We start from the raw sequence: 21,300 nt of genomic DNA, 5'->3' as shown, positions 1-21,300 counted from the left end.
CAATGAAAAAGAAACTTTTTTGCTCTTTGTTTATCTTTTCAGAAACAAAGTGTTTTATTATGCAACAGCCCAGCACACTGTATTATGTTTCATTGCATGACTCAGAAAATTAATGTATATATTTGATTTAATAAAAGAAAACTGGTCTACAAATATGGCAGGCAAGTAAACTCATAACACCTAACATCTATAACTCTGATAACATGATTGAAAGGTGAATTGTTGTTTATTTTAAATTGGAGAGACCTTAGCACCATTGGTCAAAATGGCCTAAAACTGAAATCTAAGCACAGAAACTATGTAGTGCTCTCCAACATGAGTTAGTGGAGACCTACAGGGATGATCAGTGAAACTTCTACAGAATCTGGCTTCCTAGAAGATACAATCAGATGTTGACAGTTTCCATCAATCCCCAGTTTTCATGAACTAAACAACATTCGCAAATTGCACATGCATATATTTTTTTCAGGAGAACTGTGCCTTTCTCCAGTTCAATGGTTGATAGACTTTTTAATACATACCCCAAAAAATTCAGATAGCAAAAACCTACCCCTTTGCACCCCAGATTTTGTGTTTTAGATCAAATTATTTTCTATATTAACGTACTTCATTCCTAACCTGAGAAGAACAAATGCTGCTTTCTTCTACATCCTGGCTTTTCCTTTTCTGCATACCAATCACAGCATTGCACCCATTAAGGATGGCAAATTCTGACTCATTTCTAAAAACAAATTGTACTTTACAGAATTCCCTTGGCTTACTCCGGATAGCTGCTGCACTTAAATAAAATATTTGTAAACTGAACTGAGTGACTGCTAGCTTGCAACAGTGATTGTTAAATGACTTTCTGTTATTCCATCTGTAGGCTACCCTTTAGGTGTGCCCCCCCCCCCCATTTTCTTCCTGTATTGAAAACCTGCTCTTGGAAGACCATTCCTCTGTTATCTCTTCATACATTTTCCCATTTACAGTATGTCTTAAAGAACTAGGCTTAAAAAAATAAAAACAAACCAACAGTTGTCTGTTCTTTGATTATAGAACAAACCCTGTTAAAGCATAAAAGAAAGCAAAAAAAACAAAAAACAAAAACCCACAGTTGAAAATCCAATTATAGCAGATCTTGCTGTCATATCAGCTCTTAGTCCTGCTATGGAGACTCAAAAACATTTAAATAAAACTTTTTATGATTTCTTCTCCCAGCACCTCAAAAATCATAACCCAAACACTGAATAGGGTCAAAGCAAATATACCTCACACTAGGGGCTCTGCATAAATCCTCATGAATTTATATTAAAAGTGGATTTTTATTGCATCCATATTGGCAGAAGGGTAGGTAGTAACCTAAGACCATTAAAGTTAGAAGTACCAATTGTTCCCCTTACAGTGAGTCTACAGAACAGCAAACAGGTCTTATCAATCTGTACTGGGAACAGATGAAGGGGTTATTGGTGCATGATGCAGACAGCCGGAAAAATACTATATATAAAAGCCCTAAACTGCATATAAAGTAAGTTTTAAATCAGTTGAGAATTCTAATTTCTCCAAGGAAATGGAAGGCTGATGCATCTAACCAGCTGTATTTGCAATAGCTCTATTCTATCAACGACTATGTATTCTTGCTTCTGTTGAAGAGGTCCCTCAAGACTAGAAAAAGTTGCATTTTTTACTTATTACCACTGAATCCAGGTAGAAGGGCTTTTCCTGGCATCCAATATTTAAAGTTCAAGTGGTGAAAATGACAAACTTTTTGGAACAACTACAAAACTGCTGTGAAATTATACAGGATTATACACAGGCAGTTATACGTATTTTGTGGATGCTATATTTATACATGTTAAGCCTGGTCCAAAACTATCCTTGTCTCACTATCCAACTCAGGCACAGAGAAATGAAGAGGACAATTTTCCCTATTTTTTAGCAGGAGGTAATTTTGAAACAGTTAGTGGTGATGAACTGCTAACTTAATTTACTTATTGATTTGTTTCTTTTTAATGGTCAATTTCTTCACTTCTTTTCAAAATTCCATCAATCCCTATTATTCTTCCAGACAGTGTTGGGGAAAAATGGAAGCAAACTGGAAGGCAGTATCAAATGGAGCATTACAGGATTTGGTCCCACAAATTAAATCTGATAACTAATATTCTTGAACAGGATTTTTCAAACTTTTTCAGACTGTGGAACCTGTTAGTTAAAAAAAATCTCTGATCAAGAGGCAAAACTGGCTGGGTTTGAGTGAACTTTTATTTCCCCCTAGTCTCATGGAACCTCATCAAGTTTTTGTGGGACCCAAGGGCTTCCATGGGCTGAATGAAAACATAATTAAATTTAACAGAATAAATGCACACTTCTTATTTAGGAAAAATAAACCAAATGAACAGGTCCAGATGGGCTATCCCTGTCTTGGCAAAAGTACTTATGAAAAGGAAGTTTGAATTGTACATGATCAAGCTGAAATAATTTAGTTGCATGACAAGTCATCAAAAGTCAAATACAGTTTTAGACTGCATCATTAGAAGCTTTATTTCCAAACACAGGAGTTTGGAATAATTCTATATTCTGCTGCTGTCAGATCTTACATCAAGTACTGTGTTCAGTTCTGGGTATCATATCTTAAGAAGGATTTCGAGAAACCAGAATGATATTAAAGAAGATAAAGTCCTCTGAGGAAAGACTTAGGGAACTGCATTTGCTCAAGCCTGGAAATTCTGAGGGCTCTTCCAGGTGACCTGCTAATCACAGACTGTCTGTCCTTCAGCAAATGGATTTAGAGATCATGAATGATGTCAACCCTGATCTGTGAGTGGATAGCCTTAAGTCATATTTTCTTGCTCCAGATTTAAATTGGTGTTTTCCAGCTTGCTCTGACAAAAGTCTGCTCCACGTCTGTCTGAAGTGTCTCATAATGAGGCAGTGTACCCTGTTCCAATTGCCATCTGAGGCAGCAGTGGGCATGTCCCCCTCTGATTCCTGGCCTCCGATTTTCAAGGCCATTTGCCTTTTGGAAAGAGGAGAGTTCAAGGTTCTCCCACTGTGTTAAAACCTCATCACTCCCACTTCTCTCACCAAGCCATGTGGGTGGCAGTAGTACGTAGTGGGTGCCAATTGTCCCAGCACCTAAAAAATCCACCTGGACATGTGAGACATGTGTATAAAATAACTCGCACCTTTCTAAGTCATGATGAGGAGGCAAGCAGTTATACTGCTTGCTGAAGAGCCATTTTGGGAAGGTGCTGGAGGAACCGACACCCAAAAGACCCACACCCAAAAGACCTCTCTGCTCCACTTCTCTCTCATCTCATGGGTGGCAAGAAAATGGTGAAAAAATTGTGAAAATGGCTCTTTTGTTGCTGGTTCTCACAACAAATGGCAGGAGAGGCAGACATGAGAGAAATAGTGAGGTAGACAAGCAGCAGCCCTGTGGCTAAGGCAGAATATGGGTTAGAGATCTGGTCAGCATTACTTTACTTATTTGGCTGCATGCATGCATGCATGCATGCATTCATTCAAAAAGGCTTAAGATCTTAACATCTTAAAAAACACAACTCTGGGCAGCTCACAATGGCAATGAAAACAAAACAAAACTAATAAAACCAAAAAGCAAAAACCTGGCTCCCCAGCCATTCTTCTCCAATGCAGTTAACACTACCATCTTCAAGCTCCAACCTCACCCTATCCCAGCACTTGGGGGAAGGGCCAGCCCTTTAGGGCCTTCCAGAAGGCTAAGAGGGTGGGATCCCTCTCAGGGATCCCTCTCTCTTCCCAGATCTCAGGGGGAAGGTGTTCCAAAGGGCAGAGGCTGTTATGGAAAAAACACGCTTCCTAGGTTCCACTAGGCAACATTTGAGGATGGGACCTGGAGTGCACCTATTCTATCTTACCTGGTAGAAAGGGCAGATACCCTTAGGGAGAGGCAGTCCTGCAAATAACCTGGTCTGTGCCATGTAGGGGTTTAAAAATGATAACCCGCACCTCAAATTCTACCTGGAAAAAAACTGGGAGCCAGTGCAGCTCATGCAATAGAGATGTAACATAAGTGAACCTAGGGGTGCCCAACACTGTCCGTGCCTCTGCATTGTGGAGCAGTTGTAACTTTTGGGTGGACTTCAAGGGCAGCTCCATGTACAGCATGTTGCTGTAGTCCACTGGGAAGTGACCAAGGCATGAATGACCATGACCAAGGCTTTAAACCTCCATACTTATCTGCTGGTTATACTGGATAACAGCACTTCAGTGCTGTCTCCATGAAGATCTCTGAGGAGATGATAGCAGTATTCAGGTTCATGAAAGCACCATCACACAGAAGAAGGCCAGGATCTGGTTTCTTTTACCATAGACTATAGTAAGTGAAACAATGGTCATAAGCTAGAAGAAAGTAATTTCCAGCTGAACATGAGCAAAATTGCTCAGTAAGAGCACTTCATCCTCCATGTTGGAAAGTGGAAAGCTCCCATTTGATGGATGGGTTCAAGTGAAGGCTGGGTGGCTTCTAAAGCATAACAATAACAACATTGAACAATTTAAGCAGGAGTCAAGAAAATTTTCTGTAAAGCGGGCCAAAGGTTAAAGTTAGTTCTAAAGGGCCTGCATTTTTGAGATAAATAAGTTTAAATATGCACTGCAGATTTTGAGATAAAGTGCATATTTTCTAAGGGAAATTCAAAATAAGTATGTAAGTTATATTCAAATGAGAACTTGCTTGTATGTGTGCTAAATAATAAGTAAATTGGCACCTTAATGCTGAAAGAGGAAAGGAAGGGCTTATAAAGGAAGAAAAGGCTCATGACTTAAGACATACGTTAAAAAAAAAAAAAGTCTGTTTCTTCCTTCTTGTGGCTGAAATTTCTGAGGGAAACTAAGCAAACCATATCTGGCAGACCCTAATTTATGGGATACAAGGTTTCATATTTCAATACTGACTGGAATAATTAAGTTCATTTGAAAAATACGGGTCATAAATTATTTTTGTTTATGCTAAATATACATTCAAATACATATAATACATATATATTTTTAATGCTAGATATACTTCAGCCCTAAAATACTATATTAAGTTAGACATCTGCCTTATTACAGAGCATCTTAAAATAAAATACTATTATTTGTTAAAGGAAGAATGCTTCAGAGAGCTTGTCTAGACTTGGTTTAGAAGATAGTTGGGAGACCGGTTGTCCTTGAACTGTATTTGTGATCTACTACCAAGGCTCTGAAGCACAAATAACATACAATTAACTGATATAACTTTCATTTTAGTTATGCTGAGAGAAAACAAGCTCTACCAGTCCCATTAACACTCTTCTCTGTAGGAACTTACAGAACAAAATCCAGCTCAATTTAAGGAATCTTGCCCATTTGGGAATCTATGAATTACCACAGTACAGAATATAATTTAATAAATCCACAACTTTACGATTTACTTTGGATTTCTGAATTGAGCTAGGGTGGACTCAGTGGTCTAAATGATTCCTTCTAACTCTATGCTTCTAAATGTCAACCTCTCTGTTTCAAGAAGAAATTAATTTCTTTTTTAGCACCTACAGAAAGTGTTATCTTGAGTATTACCTTATATCTTTCAGCCTAAGGTATATTTGGAAAAAAGCTTAGAATATATACAATGAATTATTCTTAGGTATAAAAGTAATTGATATGAATGAAACTTCAAATAGTATAATCATATGTTCATTTTCAGTTTTTAAGAAAATTGCTATATAATACATTCGGTTCTCATAAATTATTATTTTATATTATAGAAATTCCTTTTCATAAAAAGATTTCAGAAAACAAATCCCATACTTCTTTCCTAGCATGTTTCTAAATTATACAAAATCATATTTCTCTCAGAAGTTATGTTAAGCTGTAAATAAAAGTTAATATAAAATTAACCAGTCACTTTTTAATGTCAGCCCATCAATATCATATGTGCATTGAAAATAAATAAGATAGATTTTCTCCCCTCTCCATCCTTCTTGACCAAAAATTCTTCAGTTGAGTTTTGTGAGATACAACTTGATTCTACTTTTAATGGAAGAGGAACCATTTCACAAAGATGTTTTTTCCCTGATGGGTATTTTTTAATGGCACAGTGAATGCAAAAAGCATATGATTATGGTATTTACTCTTCCATTATACTGTCCAGAGCAAGTTGTGGGATTCTAGCCTACTATTTTGAAGCTATTTAGGTTTTAAGCAGCACAATGCCCCTTTCCTTTCAATTACTTTTGAAGACAATGCACTCTTGGTGGGAAGTGATGTCATAGCAACAGCCTGTAAATGTCCATTAGCAGCTGTCTTTTGATGGAATTTTCTCTCTATATGGTAGATTATACACACACACTTACATGTGCTGGTATATGTATATCACATGTTTTTGTGATAACACTGCCATCTAAAAGAAAAAACAAAACCAGAACCACATAGCCATTACTGATCAATGGTTTGCATTTTCTTCCACATGTTGTAAAACATACCAGCAACAGATTTCTTAGCTTGGCTAAAAGCCTTTGCTACAGGAATGTAATTCCCCAGACATTGTTTTGTATGGCAGAAGAAAATAAACCAATTAAAAACTCCATCCAGCTTTCTCTCTCTCCCTCTCCACCCCCCCCCCCATTCCCTTCTCTCTGAAACACCTGAGAGGAAGATGCAAGTAACTATCAGAGAAAAACAAGCTATGTATCCCCAAACCACTTTCTATATGGGGTTCTATATGGAGCTAGCCAACCAGTGATGAACCTTGAAGCTAATCTTTTGATTAATACTTTGGAAACAATGGCAGAGAATCCTATATGACAGGAATTTGGAAAAAAGACACCCTCCATACTTTTTATTTTGAGGCTATAGAATATAATTATTGTTAATTTCTCCAAAATGGTATCTAGTGATGTTTTGGTACATTTTACAGGAAATAGCTGGAGTCAACCAATAAATCTAAGCAATTTCAACAAATGGTCCAATAAAGTTTTCACCATTATATGATTAACTTTCATTTTGATTTCCATGGGCCTTAAGTGTGACTAATTTAGTTTGGATCAAAATATATGAATTTTCATTAAACTTGCCTTGTAAAAACACACACACACACACACACACACACACACAGATTTGAGACATGGATGACCATTAAGAAAGAAAAGATAGCAAGATAGTATCATTCACCTGTACCCTAAAAAAGAAAACAAAAGCAGCCCACTCACATACTCATGTGATATTAGGGGAAGCCTCCCAGATGCATTTTAAGAGGCCTTGTGAGTTTTTAGAACTGCTAGAACCACTGCTGAAATGAGGTAGTGTGCATATACACACACACACACACACACACACAAATAAATAAATAAAAAAATATAAAAAAAATAAACCAAATACCTGTTGTCACTCACATAGGTACAACAGCTGAAAATCTGGAAAGGTGTGACATAGATTTTGTCAGTAGTGGTCTTATTCTGCATAGGATTTTCTTTTGTTTTGTTGAGATGAAAACCTTGAAAACAATCTATGGTCCAAATGCCATCACTCATACAACATTATATGTATCTCTAACACACTGTGCTATGCATTAAAAATTCTTGGAGAGTGGTGATTTCTTTTTACATTGAGAATAATAGGTAAAGAAAGCAGAACAATGTTGGTCATGAAAGGATGAAAACAAGCTTAGTTTTAGAACAATATTATTGCCAACTGATTTGATCTACAGAATTTTTGGAATGATATTCTAATACTTATTATCAAGAAATAAAGCCAGTTCCTCTCCTAAAACCAGATACTGAGCAAAGCAAGCAGCTTGTCATAACCTTGTAACAAATATAAATCCATTTTATGCCACCAGGCCACTGAGTCATATAACTCTAACAATAAAAGCAGTTATTCAAAGTGTCAGGCATTTTCCTACCACTATTAATCTTTTATTGGAAATCTAGGACTAAATTTAGAACTTTGGGCATGTAAAGCATGGATTTTGCTTCTCAACTACACAGGTGGACAACCTGCAGCATTCCATATGATAACAGACTTTCAATTTCCTTCAAAGTTGCAATGGGATCTACCAGCTTCTCTGCTTCCTGCTATAACTTCTTAATTTTTCACACTTTTTCCACTACTTTTCTGCATCATCATCATCATCATCATCATCATCATCATCATCATATTATTATTATTATTATTTGCATTTTATCCTAGATTATCCTTTCCCCACTTAGGTGCCCTCCAGATTCATAAGCTTCAATTCCAACACTGAAAATTCTGAGAAAGTTTACTATCTAGAAGACACCATGTTCTATATTCTTCATTTCTTAGATATATCACAATCATATGACATTATTTTTAAGACCCAGTATAATAAAAACAATGCTGGATCAAACCAAATGCTCAGTTGTGACCAAATGTGACCAGTCAGATGGGAATCTTACAAGCAGAAGATGAATGCAATAACAACTGGTATAGGCACAATGCCTCGGATACTAGAAACAATAAAAGGCTATTATGACAACAGATAGTGGTAAAGACAAAGCATTTAAGGATTTGTCATCTTAACATTTCAGTTCAATGTATCACCAGCCATCACAGAAAATTTATCTCCAGAATTTTGTGTTCTGTTATCATGGTAAGCAATCTAAAAACATACATCAAATTAAATCAGAGGAGACTGCCAGTCAGTAGTAGACTATTAGAGTTAAAAAGACCAGCATATTAAGCTGGGCATGGTATGGCCTTGGAATAATGCTTGGCTCAACCTCCAAACCTTTAACTTTAAAATGGGGTGAAGCAGCCAAAGGGCTGACAAGGACTCTTAGTTTGGTGCCTGTTGACTCCCAGTTTGCGATGACCAAAGAACAGCCTAATCAGTTCTGCAACCACCATATATTCCAGCACCTTCCAGAAAATCAATGACAAAAATGTCCATAAACACCCAATGTATTTCTAGGATGTCTGATAACTGAAGCATCAGAGGCTGAGCCAAATGTGACTTTAACCTGAATTATGCTAAATAGTGCAATTTGAATCTAAAAGCATTTCTAGAAGATAATGAACTGTGTTAAAATCAACTGAAAAGATCATACTGCTCATTCCATTATGACTTGATTTGTGTAAATTCAATATCTTTCTCTATAAAGGCTTTTAAAAATCCATTAATAAAATGTAGTTCTGGCTTTACAGCTGACAAACAGTCACCTCCCATAGCCAAGAATAATAATGAAAATTTACAAACCAGACATTGGAAGCAGAATATTGACCAAAGTCTGGTTTGGTGCCTACCTGTCTGCAGGTGAAGACTTTGAATTGCGTCCTTTCTTTACTTGGGCATATAATGCTTCAACTGTTGATGCTTCCCTTGGGCTCTGTGATCTATTGTTAATTGTGCTGCTATTAATGGGGGAATATGAAGGAATTCCAGCATACATTGAGTCACCATCACATCCAAACGTCCTGTTTAAAACTTGGATCTCAGCATAATCTCGTTCCCGGGCTTGTCTCTCACGAAACTCTCGGGTCTTGGCTTGTATTCTGGAAATGAGAAATAAGGCTAGAAATAGGTTTGAAAACAGTGGAAAAATATTTGCAATTAATGGGAAGTGAAATTCAATTTTTAAAAAGTAGTAGACGAAATATTAGACTGAAGTACTGAAATACATGGAGTAATGCAATTCCTTACTCTTTAAAAATAATGACCAATTAACATAACAGATATAGGAGGTGCTTTGTCAGTTACATTCTGCAAGATTTGCATATAGCTATGCTTATATTACTGAGGGCCTAGTTGGACATTCTGCACTGAACAGGCCATTGGATTATCCAACACAAGATTTTTTTTTTACTAAATTATTACTTTAGCACAAGAACCCCTGAATATTTCTTCCTTAGTATGTGGACATGAATCATAATGTTATGAGTGCTTTGAGACCATTTCACGTGGCAATTATTAATCATTTCTATTTGCATGATTATGTATTCCACACTATAATGATATTGCACTGTATCTCAATGGTTGCCACAACCTTTTAGTATTAAAAGGATATGCTTGTGGCTTTATCTTGTATTTGCCCTAATGCTGCTCTTTATCCATTTGGACTGTTTTAAGTCTTTCAGCTGCTCTGTTTTATGGTTTTTATCAAGAACTCAGAAGGATTATGTTGATCTGATTTAAATGGAACACTTTCAACTAAATCACTGAAAACAGTGTATCTCATTCACTGATCATATAAATATGTTGTTAAATATTATCTACAATGAAATAATGGATTGTGGGGATTGTGTATTGCAGTTATATAAATATGATTTAATGGGTAATAAAGATGATAGTATTGTGGCTAGAAACACTGGAAATTCCCTTTCAGTATAGTAACAATCTGTTTTAGGATGGACAGTCAAGTTACCTATGCATAAAGCTGCATGTTTAAAGTATGGATATCAGAAGATATTTCCAACAGTGTATATCATATAGGCGTATAATTAAGGGATAAGAACATAGGAACCCAGGAAGCTATATATATGAGAATACAGAAAAGTATTCTTATTTTTATCAGACATTTATCAGCCAATACAATATTGGCAAATTTTCAAATAGAGGTATTTTTAACTAACTCATACATGTTCTTCTTAACTAGAGACTACAGATTCCAGCAGTAGTACCTTCTCCATGTAAGGCATTCTAAGAATTCTAAGATTCTACTAATCTGTAGTCCTATTATTCAAGGGTAACCTCAGGTATGCTCCCAGGTATGTGGAAAACGTTATTGTAAAAATACATTTGAGTATATTTGGTATCTGTGTGAATATGCATGCATGCACATACACATAAAATTTATGCACTGGATATCATAAAAAATTATAAACATTGCATTCTTATCATGCAAGTAATCTTATAATCCAATCTTGGCTATGTTTCTCCACTGACACAATAGCTACAGTTTAGCTTTATATGTATAAGGGCATTATCCATACAAACAGGGCAAAATTAACCAGCCTTTTATATCTTAAATGAGAAGCAGTCAGGTAGGACACAAAGTCATCATTTCTGATAAAAGATTAAGGTTCAAGAAATCTATTCTACTTCATTATTGTAAAGAAGCTTACTGCCCAAAGAGAAGTGAGAAAAATACAACAAGCAAAGTCATGCAAGAACCAATGTTGAGTGGCTCCAAGTCTGCTCACGGAATCACTGCACGCCAAGTTAAGATTGCTTCACTATGGTATCATACTAATATAAAAATTTGTAGAATGGGTTGTGTGTTGTAACTTTAACTGAACATGAAAATTATAAAATGTACACACTTGCCTATCTAAATTGTGCAAAATGGCTTTTTATAGTGTAATGTGCCTAAAAGTTCTCCAAATAGTTTGGGAGATCAAAACACCTCTGTTTTAACTCTTTCCAAAATATTAATCTACAACGATTAGTGCAATCATGCATTTAAATTACAGGTAGTCCCCAGTTTAAGAACAAGTTAAGTTGATTTCATAATCTCTGATGCTGTGGCACTTTTCCTTAACCCCTTTACCCCTTCTTTTTGACTCCATTCCAGCTTTGCACATCCATCTACAAAGCACTCTCTCAGTACCAGATCTGTGGCCCAACAAAAACATGAAAGATTCCTTGGCCAGCTACTAGGCCACACTGCTCTCTCCATAAATCAAGGGCTGGGTTGACAGCCTAGGAGACCTGACAGTGATTAACATTACTTATTTATGGCTTTCAAACATTGAGTCCATGTTATGTTTTTAATTTTCATAACTATTGAATAAAGCTGCTAGCAGGTTTTTAAAATGTAGCATTAACAAAATAATATTAAATCAACATAGTTATCTGAAAAAAAATATGTATCTCTCTTATGCCTCAAGTCTTATGAGATCTGAAGTTCTAGATAATCACTCTAATTGAGCTTCAATTCTGGTCAATGTATGTTTGCTTATACTTTGGCTAACAATTTTTAATTAATGTGTGTTGAGTTGAGTTCAGTATACTTACTGTGTCCTCTAAAATTGAGAAGTTTAACATCAACAGCAGAGTTCCTTCTACCATCAAATCTCATCTAGACTATAAGAGCTATGAAAATATTGTGCTTCACAGAAATTAAATGCAGATTTCACAGCAAAAATATAGGCTCCTTGGGAATTCTAGAAATGCACAGAGCATCTTGCTGCTGATGCCCTGACTCCATTTGATACTTTAATAGGTCCAGATGCCCTTTGTTGGACAACAATACTCTATTCTTTTATCATGACCTCTTGGGTCAGCAACTATCTAAAAAGTGGTGCTATTGTCTTTTTAAGAATAAGTATCCCTTCCATTATTTATTTGTTCCTGTTTGAGCAAACTTTCACTGACAAAGTGAACATAATCAGTCATCTCTTTTGCCTCTATACATAAAACTGGAAGAAAGGTGTTAGCTCGGTATTTGTTACTATCCATGTTAATAATGAGTGGAAGGATCATTTGCATCAGATGGTTTCTTTTACATACAGAGCAACTAAAGCAAACTGTGCTAGTATTAACCCCTATTCATTTAGAAAATAAAAATCTAAGCACATTAAGTTATGTGTCTCCCAGCTTTAATGGATGTTTTCAAAATGTATGATTTCTAAGATTCATTGCTCTGAAATAATGAATATTCACAGTTTAATGAATTATTTGTCCTTTGCCATTGTCATAAATAAAGCACTTTGGATTTGCATAGACAAAAATATTAAATAAACGGATGCTCTAAATAAAGTAATAAGGTTAATTTCCTTCCTGCTGTCACTAAATTCATGTTAGCAGCCTCTCTTCAGCTTGACATCAATTAATGATTTTAATTCCACATTCTTGTCACTATACTCACTACCCTTTCCTCTAATTAAAATGGATGATGCATGATGAAGAGAAAACACAAGACTTCTATTCTTGTTGTAACATTTCTATTCATTAATATACTTTGCTAGAAAAAAAAGATTGAAATTTTAATGGAGCTACAGATATATGAAGAACAATTGTATTATCGCTAAGAAATGTAGATCTTCTAATCATGGGAGAACAGACAGTACAGAAAATTAGCATTATGAAATGACCAGATCTTCAGAACCAATTATCTATATGTTTGTATCTGTCCATCTATCATTAAGTTTCCCAAGTCTTGAGTATGATTCCTGTTAGCTTTCTTAGCAGCAATTGCCTTCTTCTAGGACATTTTTCACTTCTCAATCTAGCCTATAGGCAATGTATTTCTAAGCCTATTTAGCTTTTTGCAATTAGCCATGGCTGGCTATTACTGCTGCCACTTAGGCAGTAATATTATAAGTGTAAATGTGTACATATATGTCTGTACACACGCAGACATACTGTATATGTACACATTTATACTCATAATATATTGACTTAGCCTAAACCAGCCTTTCTCAATCTTTTTACCTTGGATGAACCCTTTAAGTAATTTTCAGGTCTCAGAGAACTCCTGCATAAAAATTATAAATTAGCTAGCATTGTGTAGTGCATGAAGTTAAAAAGAAAATGTTTTTTTTTCCCAGTGATTATCTCTTGTTGAATCCCTAGTGATCTCTCATGAAACCCTAGGGTTCCACAGAACCCCAGTTGAGAAAGCCTGGTCTAAACAGTGCAAAAACCTAAGCTCAATTTATGCTTATACTATATATATATATATATACACACACACACACACACAGAGTATGTATATACATACACACACACACACACACACACACACAATCAGTATACACTTATCTGTGCAAGAATCTTTATATATATATACACACAATATACATTTATATATATATATACACACAAACATACACACATTGTATGTATATATACATATATATACACACATACATATATACACACACACAATCAATATACACTTATCTATATAAGAATCTTTATTTCTTTCTCAATTGTAATGTATTTTCTTTTTTATCATAATTATATTAAACATGATTAAAAAGATAAAAGCTAATACAAACTAAAAAGAATAAAACAGAAATAAAAAATAGAAAGTGCAGAAAAGAAAAAAGAATAGAAAGAAAAATAGAAAATAAAAAATAAAAAATAAAAAAGCAATATATAAAGAAATGATTTTCTGCTTCATCACAACAAGTATAAACAATTTAAGTAACTTATCACCTTCTCCTAAAATACAACAAATGATCTCTTCTTCCCATATCTCATTTCTTATCTATGAAGGATTACCAGAGATAGCAATATATCTATTTTAGCCTTGATCAAATAAACCAACTTCATATTCCTTCCCTTTACTTTTAACAATCTTGATCTTTAATCCCTTTGAATAATGTACTAGAACTTGACTTCTTTTCATTATCTCTTTGTCCCTTCCCACAAAATCCTTCAAAACTTTAACAAGTCTCTTTTGTAAATCCAATATAGGAAAGTTATCCAAGTCACTCTTCTGCTTGTTGTATGTCCTTTTACTTACTAAGACATAAACTGGTTTCATTTGTATATCCAATATATAATCTTTTTCCATATCATTCTTATAGCCTGTCATTTTTAAATCTACATTCAAATCAATTTCAGTCTTGTCCAGCAGAACTTGTTCCTCTTCCATAACATCATTTACACAGATTCTATCTATAATGGCAGACATTCTTAAAATTAACTTCTGAGTCCATTGTTCACAAATAGCCTTCAATATGTCCAAAGTTAAAGTTTTTGCTCCATTCTGGTTCCCTCTAGTGCCCAACTTTCAAAGTCCTCATGTTTGTTTGTTTTTAATATATAATTCAAAACAACAGCAGTTTCCCACAGGAAGGATTCTTATACTTAGTTTCAAAATCTTATTTCAAATCTATCTGGACCATTAGTCTGTTTATAACTTTCCAAAATCAACACTCTAATCACTCTTTTGCTGTTTATTCCAAAAAAAATTTTTTTTCTAAGTCCTTAAACTTGTACTTAAAACTTCTTTTGCTAAGGATTGAAAGAAACTCACCTAGTGAATGCCATAAAACTTGCCATTCCAAAGGTTCTTAATATTTGAAAAGCAGTAAAAAAAAAAAAAATTCCAAAAGTGATTAAGAAATGAGGCTCTGCCGAACTTTATGTCCATATAGGCTACATTACGACTGAGTTTCGTCAGAATCCCTTGACTCCCAGCTGCTTGACTCGCAAGCTGACTGCAATAATCTCAATTCCTGCAGTCTACTCATGAGGAGAAGCTGTCCGGAGTACATGAAGGAGATCTCACAATCTATCCTTTCTCTGGAGAGATTTCACTGGCCAGGATTCACCATCTGGCTGCCAATCTCCACCATAATGCCATCCCTGCTTCTTCAGGAACATCTAGTTTGCCATGACCTCACTGGAAATCTTTGCAATGCATATTTTCTTGATAATTCCTCTTTCTTTTTGCTAAATGCACCATCTTCACTTTTAGGCCAATTATGGCGGCTAAACATGTAAGGGCCATATCTAAGGCTAAATAACTTGTCAGTAATGTGACTTTCAGAGAGGCTCTGTACTAAATAATTTTTAAAATTTTACTCAGCACTATAACTCCTATCAAAGGGGAACCTTTTTGTACATCACTTTTCTGTTAGGAGTTTGATTATTTTTGAAGTACCACATCATAAATGGATTAGTAAAACACTACTATTTTCTTAATAGGTTTCAAGGTCTTTTCAAACATAAAATTGAGTTTTCAAGTTATGAAATGAAGGGTTCTTATTTAGTAAAGAAAATGTAAGTATTTATTTCAGTCATTCCTTTCAATCCTATGAATTAGGACAGACACTGAATTTGGAATATTTCTGCTACTACTTCCATCATTGTGGTAGGAATGTAAGATCTGCAAAACTAGTGTGGGGAGCTCCCCCTTCTGGTTTGGGAATTGTGAACAGCAAAGAAAAATATAAATAGGATCACAATGAAATCTATTGTATAGGATGTAAAATGCAATGGTGTTTTAAAATAATAAATGCCAAAATATATTGACATTTTGTGCATACACACACATTTAGCTTCTGGAGACTGATGCAGAAGCCTCAAAATTCATCCATACTCTTTCTGCCATTCTAGCTTATATATTCTATTGGAGCTATCTACTGCCAACCAAATGCTATGTATTCTAAAATAAAATAGAAATCTACATAGATATAAATAGTAAATAAGGAAACACACACACAGTATACACATATTTTGTTTTAAGTTATTTAACTGATACATACAGCCAAGGGAATTATCTATGTAAAATGAAGGTTACAATAGTTTAGAATGTAAGTTATTGCACTTAAGGAAGCAATTATATTTTGATAATACCACAGTTCTTTAACATTTAAACCACAAAATATTATTGCTTAGGTGTCAATCTTGAATAGGTTTCATGAGTATCAGAGGCATCCTTTGCATATGACTAACATCACTGAGGACAGAAAAAAAAAAAGTAACATTATGTCTCCACTACATTTTCATTGTGTTACAGTTCTAACACTAAAACAATTAGAAATGGATTCTTATAGAAAGTGAAATTTATATGCCTGGGAGCATAGTTGCTGCACAGCCCTTCTCCCCAAAATGAATATTCAGGTTTAAGCTTGAGATTCTAGACTTTTCCTCCAAAATAATAATGGATAATGGGTCACATTCCCCCACCCCACCCATCGATTTAATAGTGATTGGCCTATAAGAAGTTACAGTTGTAGTAGTACAACTGTAGTAACAAGTGGTCTTGATAATAAAAACAAGTGGTCTTGATAGATTCTTAATAGAAATATCAATATTTAAAAAATGATTTAAAATGTATTGTGCTGATTTAAAAGTATATTTACATTATATAAGTGTGTGTGTGTATATATTCATGCTTATGCATGAAAAAGATTATATTAGTAAAGTATGTTTATAGGGTAATTGTATATGATATTTACTCTGATAAACTTGTTTATCTGAGTAAATATATACTATACGCACATTTGAGAAATTAATTTTTCTTTCTGTAAAATTCCATTGGTTTGCAATAACACATCAGGAACAACTGAGGAATTTCTTGCTTTACATAAGATGGTATCGGTAGTAAGGCACTGGTACTGTATAAAACAGCAATCTCTATTCAATTCAATTCATTCAATAGAAAATTAAGCTACATTAATTTGCATGTCTTCTAATCAATGGGAACAAAATACTTTCAAGACTTAGAGCAAAATACAATGCGAGCAAAATACTATTAAAATGATAGAGTCAGGGTAGAATAATTTTATATAATTGTGGCCTTGATTGATTTTTTAATGGAGTATTCACTTGCTCTCTGACCCTGTGGATTTGTGTTGCATTTTTGCTATACACAGTAAATTCATTACACCCAACCTGGTTCCCTAGTGTATTTCACTGTTAAAGGCATAGCGATCTAAAGAGCAAGTAAAGAGATTAAGTGACCTATGCCATTAAAAACAAAGGAGAAACCAAAACAAAACTCTTTTTAAGAAGTTACCATATGCATATTGTGTGCAAATACTGAAGTACATCCTAAGGAAGCCTCTGTGTGCATTTGTAAACTAGTTTAAGAAACCGCTTTCAACTGAAATTGCTGCCCTGCATCTAAACGGATGATCTGTGAGTTGTTGTTTTTTTTATCAGTTTCAAAGTCTAATGAGTGTACAGTCCTGATTTTAATAGGTTCAATCATTTTTTTTTTCAAAAATATAAATAGCCATCACCCTTAGGGATTTGCTTCAATGTAAAAAATCCAAAATATTGTGCTTATAATAGAAGGACTTTATAACTGTTACCTGCTTACAAAGATAATCAAGGTAAATTAATTCAATGTGATTTGATACTACACTTGTAGTAACAGAGTGGTGTTGCAAGTCCTATGTTCAAACACATGTATTATGAGTATTAAATGAATGTTACTGTTGCAACCTTATGTGCCTGTCCATAAGAACACCAATAGATTCGCAGAGCTCTTAGCTATTTAAGCTTCTCTAGCCTCTGCAGTATGCCCACACATATAGCCCACCTAAAGTATAGTGAATGTGGAAACATGTTAAAAGGTTGTTCTGTGTGCACACTGAAATATTTGTAAATCAGTAAGTCAAGCTATTGATGGCTGGAAAAACTAAGCAGAAAGTTACCTGGGACTGGATTAACAATAATCTGACAAGAAGATCAAAATCAAAAACCTGGAGGAAAACACTGCAGCAAGAATCACTTGTTATTTTATAGCCAAGTGTTTAATCTATACAACACTACATGGACAACAGGAAAAGATTGATCTCCAGTGACAATATTTATTTCCAGTGATCAATTTTAAAATCCAAATTATGACACAGTATAAAATCAACTTGCAACAAACGTAGATATGCAAAGATATTTGGGGAAAAAAGATACAAAATATATTTCAATTTCATATAAATATTAATGTTTTCAAAACTGTCTACATAATCAATTCTGGTACAGGCACACTTCCACTTGCCTCCTTAAAGAAAAAAAAGAAAAGAAAAAAAAAGATACCTTGTTATCATAACAGCCTCTGAATATAGTCATATTATTTGTTATATCCAATATAAATTCTGCTTCCTCCCATTAGTTACATGAGCTCTAGAAAACATACTCGTATCTGAGTCATTTGACCCAAAATGAACTCCAAGGAAATGAAAATTCTGTAGCTAAAAATACCATGTGTAAAAAGATTTGCTACCAAGTTTTAAGCAAAAGACTCAAGTCTACCTCTCCTGTTCTTGCTTCATACGTATTCTCTCCTCTTCTGAAGTAACAGCTTCCTGCACTTTTATTTTCTCAATCTTGTCATCTTTTCGATGTTTGCCAAACCTGTTAATAACAAAATAAAAGTTCTAACTTGTCAAAATGAACAATAATTGTGTAGCTTTCTATTCTTGGCATAGGAAATTGTGTCCTCAGTACAAGATGGCACTCACATAATGGGATGTGAAGTATCATGCCAGTTATCAAGCAAATATCAGTTTCAATAGTTTAAAATACTTATATTTTTATTGACACTCCTGTGAGACTTCTTTTATTAAATTTGCAATTGCAACCAAGTATTTCGTTACCATACTTATTTACAAATGAATGCAACAGGCAGTTATAATTAAGCAAAATGCACAGGGGTTAAATCTCTCTCTCTGAACATCTGAGGAATACACCATTCTTATACATGTATGAAATACAGATACTTTATTCAGTTCCCATCAGCACTAACTTTGTTTCACCAAAGTATGTCCTGAAAATACACAATGCCAGTCTATTTCCAGAGATAAAAAGGCCTCTTCCACTATAAACTGTTGTTAAGGGAGATTTGAGAACGCAGGACAAGCTACTGTGAACTTTTGCAGAAAGTATGGACGTAGGCAATATAAATGCATTTTAAAATAGAACGGGGTCTATTTAACTCATGAGCTTCACTTATAGAAGAATTCTGGCCAAATAAATATAGCATGGCACCTTCCTGGTACAATTCAACTCCCCCCAGCCCAAAGCCTGGAACTGAATATAATGAACAAAAGCAACAACAAATTGAAAATTTACTTTCTGTCTCCTTTGCTGGAAAATAAAAAAATTGACAGGCCACTGCATGATTCGTGGCATATTCACAATACCAATGTCCCCAAAACAATATAATAGTTTTATTGTAAACCGCCTAGAGTCATGTAAAAGTGAGATGGGCGGCTATATAAATCAAATAAACAACGTGGGTAATAGAAACAATCTAGATTCAGTTAATTAGAAGTTATTTCTGGAAAAGTGTACATTGTTTAATAATACTCCCACACTGAGTATTCTGTACACTGAAATGCTTAGAATTCATATTTTTATCCCATAGTTCCTGGATGCATATTGCCTAACTTGACTATAACTAGATTTGATTCTACTCTGACTGTACAGAAGCTGCCACATGTATCAGAGATGCTAAGAGCTAAACAACTAAGATAAGCAACTGTACTAGATAGAGTCAGAATTTTTGTTTTACAGGTTTATATATTCCCAGCATTCCTAATGTCAATATGATACCAGAAGATATGCCCCGAAGTTGAAAGGTATCCATCTGGCTACTGGAGAAGGGCAAGGACAAGTAATAATGGGCTTATGATGTGGCTGGATTAAAGTTCAAAGGATGACCAGCTGGTCATGTGCCCAGAGGCAAAACGAAAGTGTGACACTGCAAAAATATGTATACTACTGGTATATGAAATGACAGAATCATAAACCAAGGCAAACTTGTAAGAGTAGGAATACGAACACTGACATTCTGGGTCAGTAAACTGAAATGGACAAGAATGGATCACATCATGTAAGAGGAGGATCAGATCTTGTATTGCAGCAAGAAAATAACATAATAAATGAAGTAACACATTTTACTAACAAAAGGCATCCAAGTCAGTCCTTGGATATACAGGTAGTTCTGGGTTACTACGGTAATTGGGAATGGGATTGCCATCACTAAGTGGTGTGGTCGTAAAGTGCAATGCTTAGTGATGGCAATCCTGGTTGCTGCTGTAATCCCAGGATGCACGGGTCATTAAGCAGGAAGAGGCAGGAATCCCAGGTAAGAAGCATGGGGGGGGGTTACATGGGTGCCACTGAGCAGGTAGGGGTTTGCACAGGTGAGCACTAGGGAGCATGGGAGACTTGGGTGAGTTGACAAAGGCCACAGAAGGGCTGGTGGAGGCTTTGGGCGGACCAGCAGGGGGCACAGGAGGACCAGCGGAGGTTGTGGGAGTGCTGCAGGTCCAAACTACAGAGTGTAGGTGGTAGGGGGTGCCTCAGAGTATGAGATCCCTGGGATACAGATTAGAGATGAGATGGGAAGAAGAGATCATTTGTTATATTTTAAGAGAAGGTGGTAAGTTACTAAAATTGTTTATACTTGTGATGAAGGGGGAAGTCATTTCTTTATACAAGTATATTTATTTTCTTTTTCTTTCTTTTCTATTTTTTCTTTCTTTTCTATTTTTCTATTTTTTTCTGAACTTTTTGTTTTTTCATTTTATTCTTTCATTTTTTTTAGTTTGCATTAGTTTTTATCTTTTTAATTGTAATGTTTAATACAATTCCTAAATGTATGTGGTTGGGCACTGTGTGACACAGGGATCCTGGGCTCTTCTTATGTTTTTATACCAATGACTGAAGCAGAACTGTGGAAATTACAGAATATTAATTTCATGTTAGCATCCAAACAAACACAACATAAGAAAAGGTCAGATAACGTATATTATAAATTATATTATGGTGGTATTATAAAGAAAACATTTTACATCTAAACTTTACAACACCAACATAGTTACTTCTCAAATAACAGCTCCCACATCAGAGAGAAAAAAACAACAAACCTGATTCACAGCAAGGAAAAC

At 34.9% G+C, this 21,300-nt stretch overlaps 1 protein-coding gene across 4 annotated transcripts in view; it reads right to left on the bottom strand.

Moving 5' to 3' along the window:
- The window catches only part of PARD3 (par-3 family cell polarity regulator), a 574,792-nt gene that overhangs the window by 119,692 nt on the left and 433,800 nt on the right, over positions 1–21,300 (bottom strand). For all 4 annotated transcript variants that reach the window (XM_088149996.1, XM_088149995.1, XM_088149997.1 and 1 more), the window contains 2 exons: positions 18,659–18,760; positions 9,247–9,495 (listed from right to left, as the gene is read on the bottom strand). In XM_088149996.1, the coding sequence (XP_088006122.1) occupies positions 9,247–9,495; positions 18,659–18,760 (351 nt within the window). The remainder of the gene's footprint in view (positions 1–9,246; positions 9,496–18,658; positions 18,761–21,300) is intronic.

This window comes from Python bivittatus, unplaced genomic scaffold (genome assembly GCF_059951505.1).
Source record: "Python bivittatus isolate LINGU-HERP-01145 unplaced genomic scaffold, Pbiv_v1 ctg000610_np1212, whole genome shotgun sequence".
Taxonomy (NCBI): Eukaryota; Metazoa; Chordata; class Lepidosauria; order Squamata; family Pythonidae; genus Python; species Python bivittatus.
The sequence above is the reverse complement of the archived record's forward strand: the minus strand, read 5'-3'. Positions and strand labels throughout refer to the sequence as shown.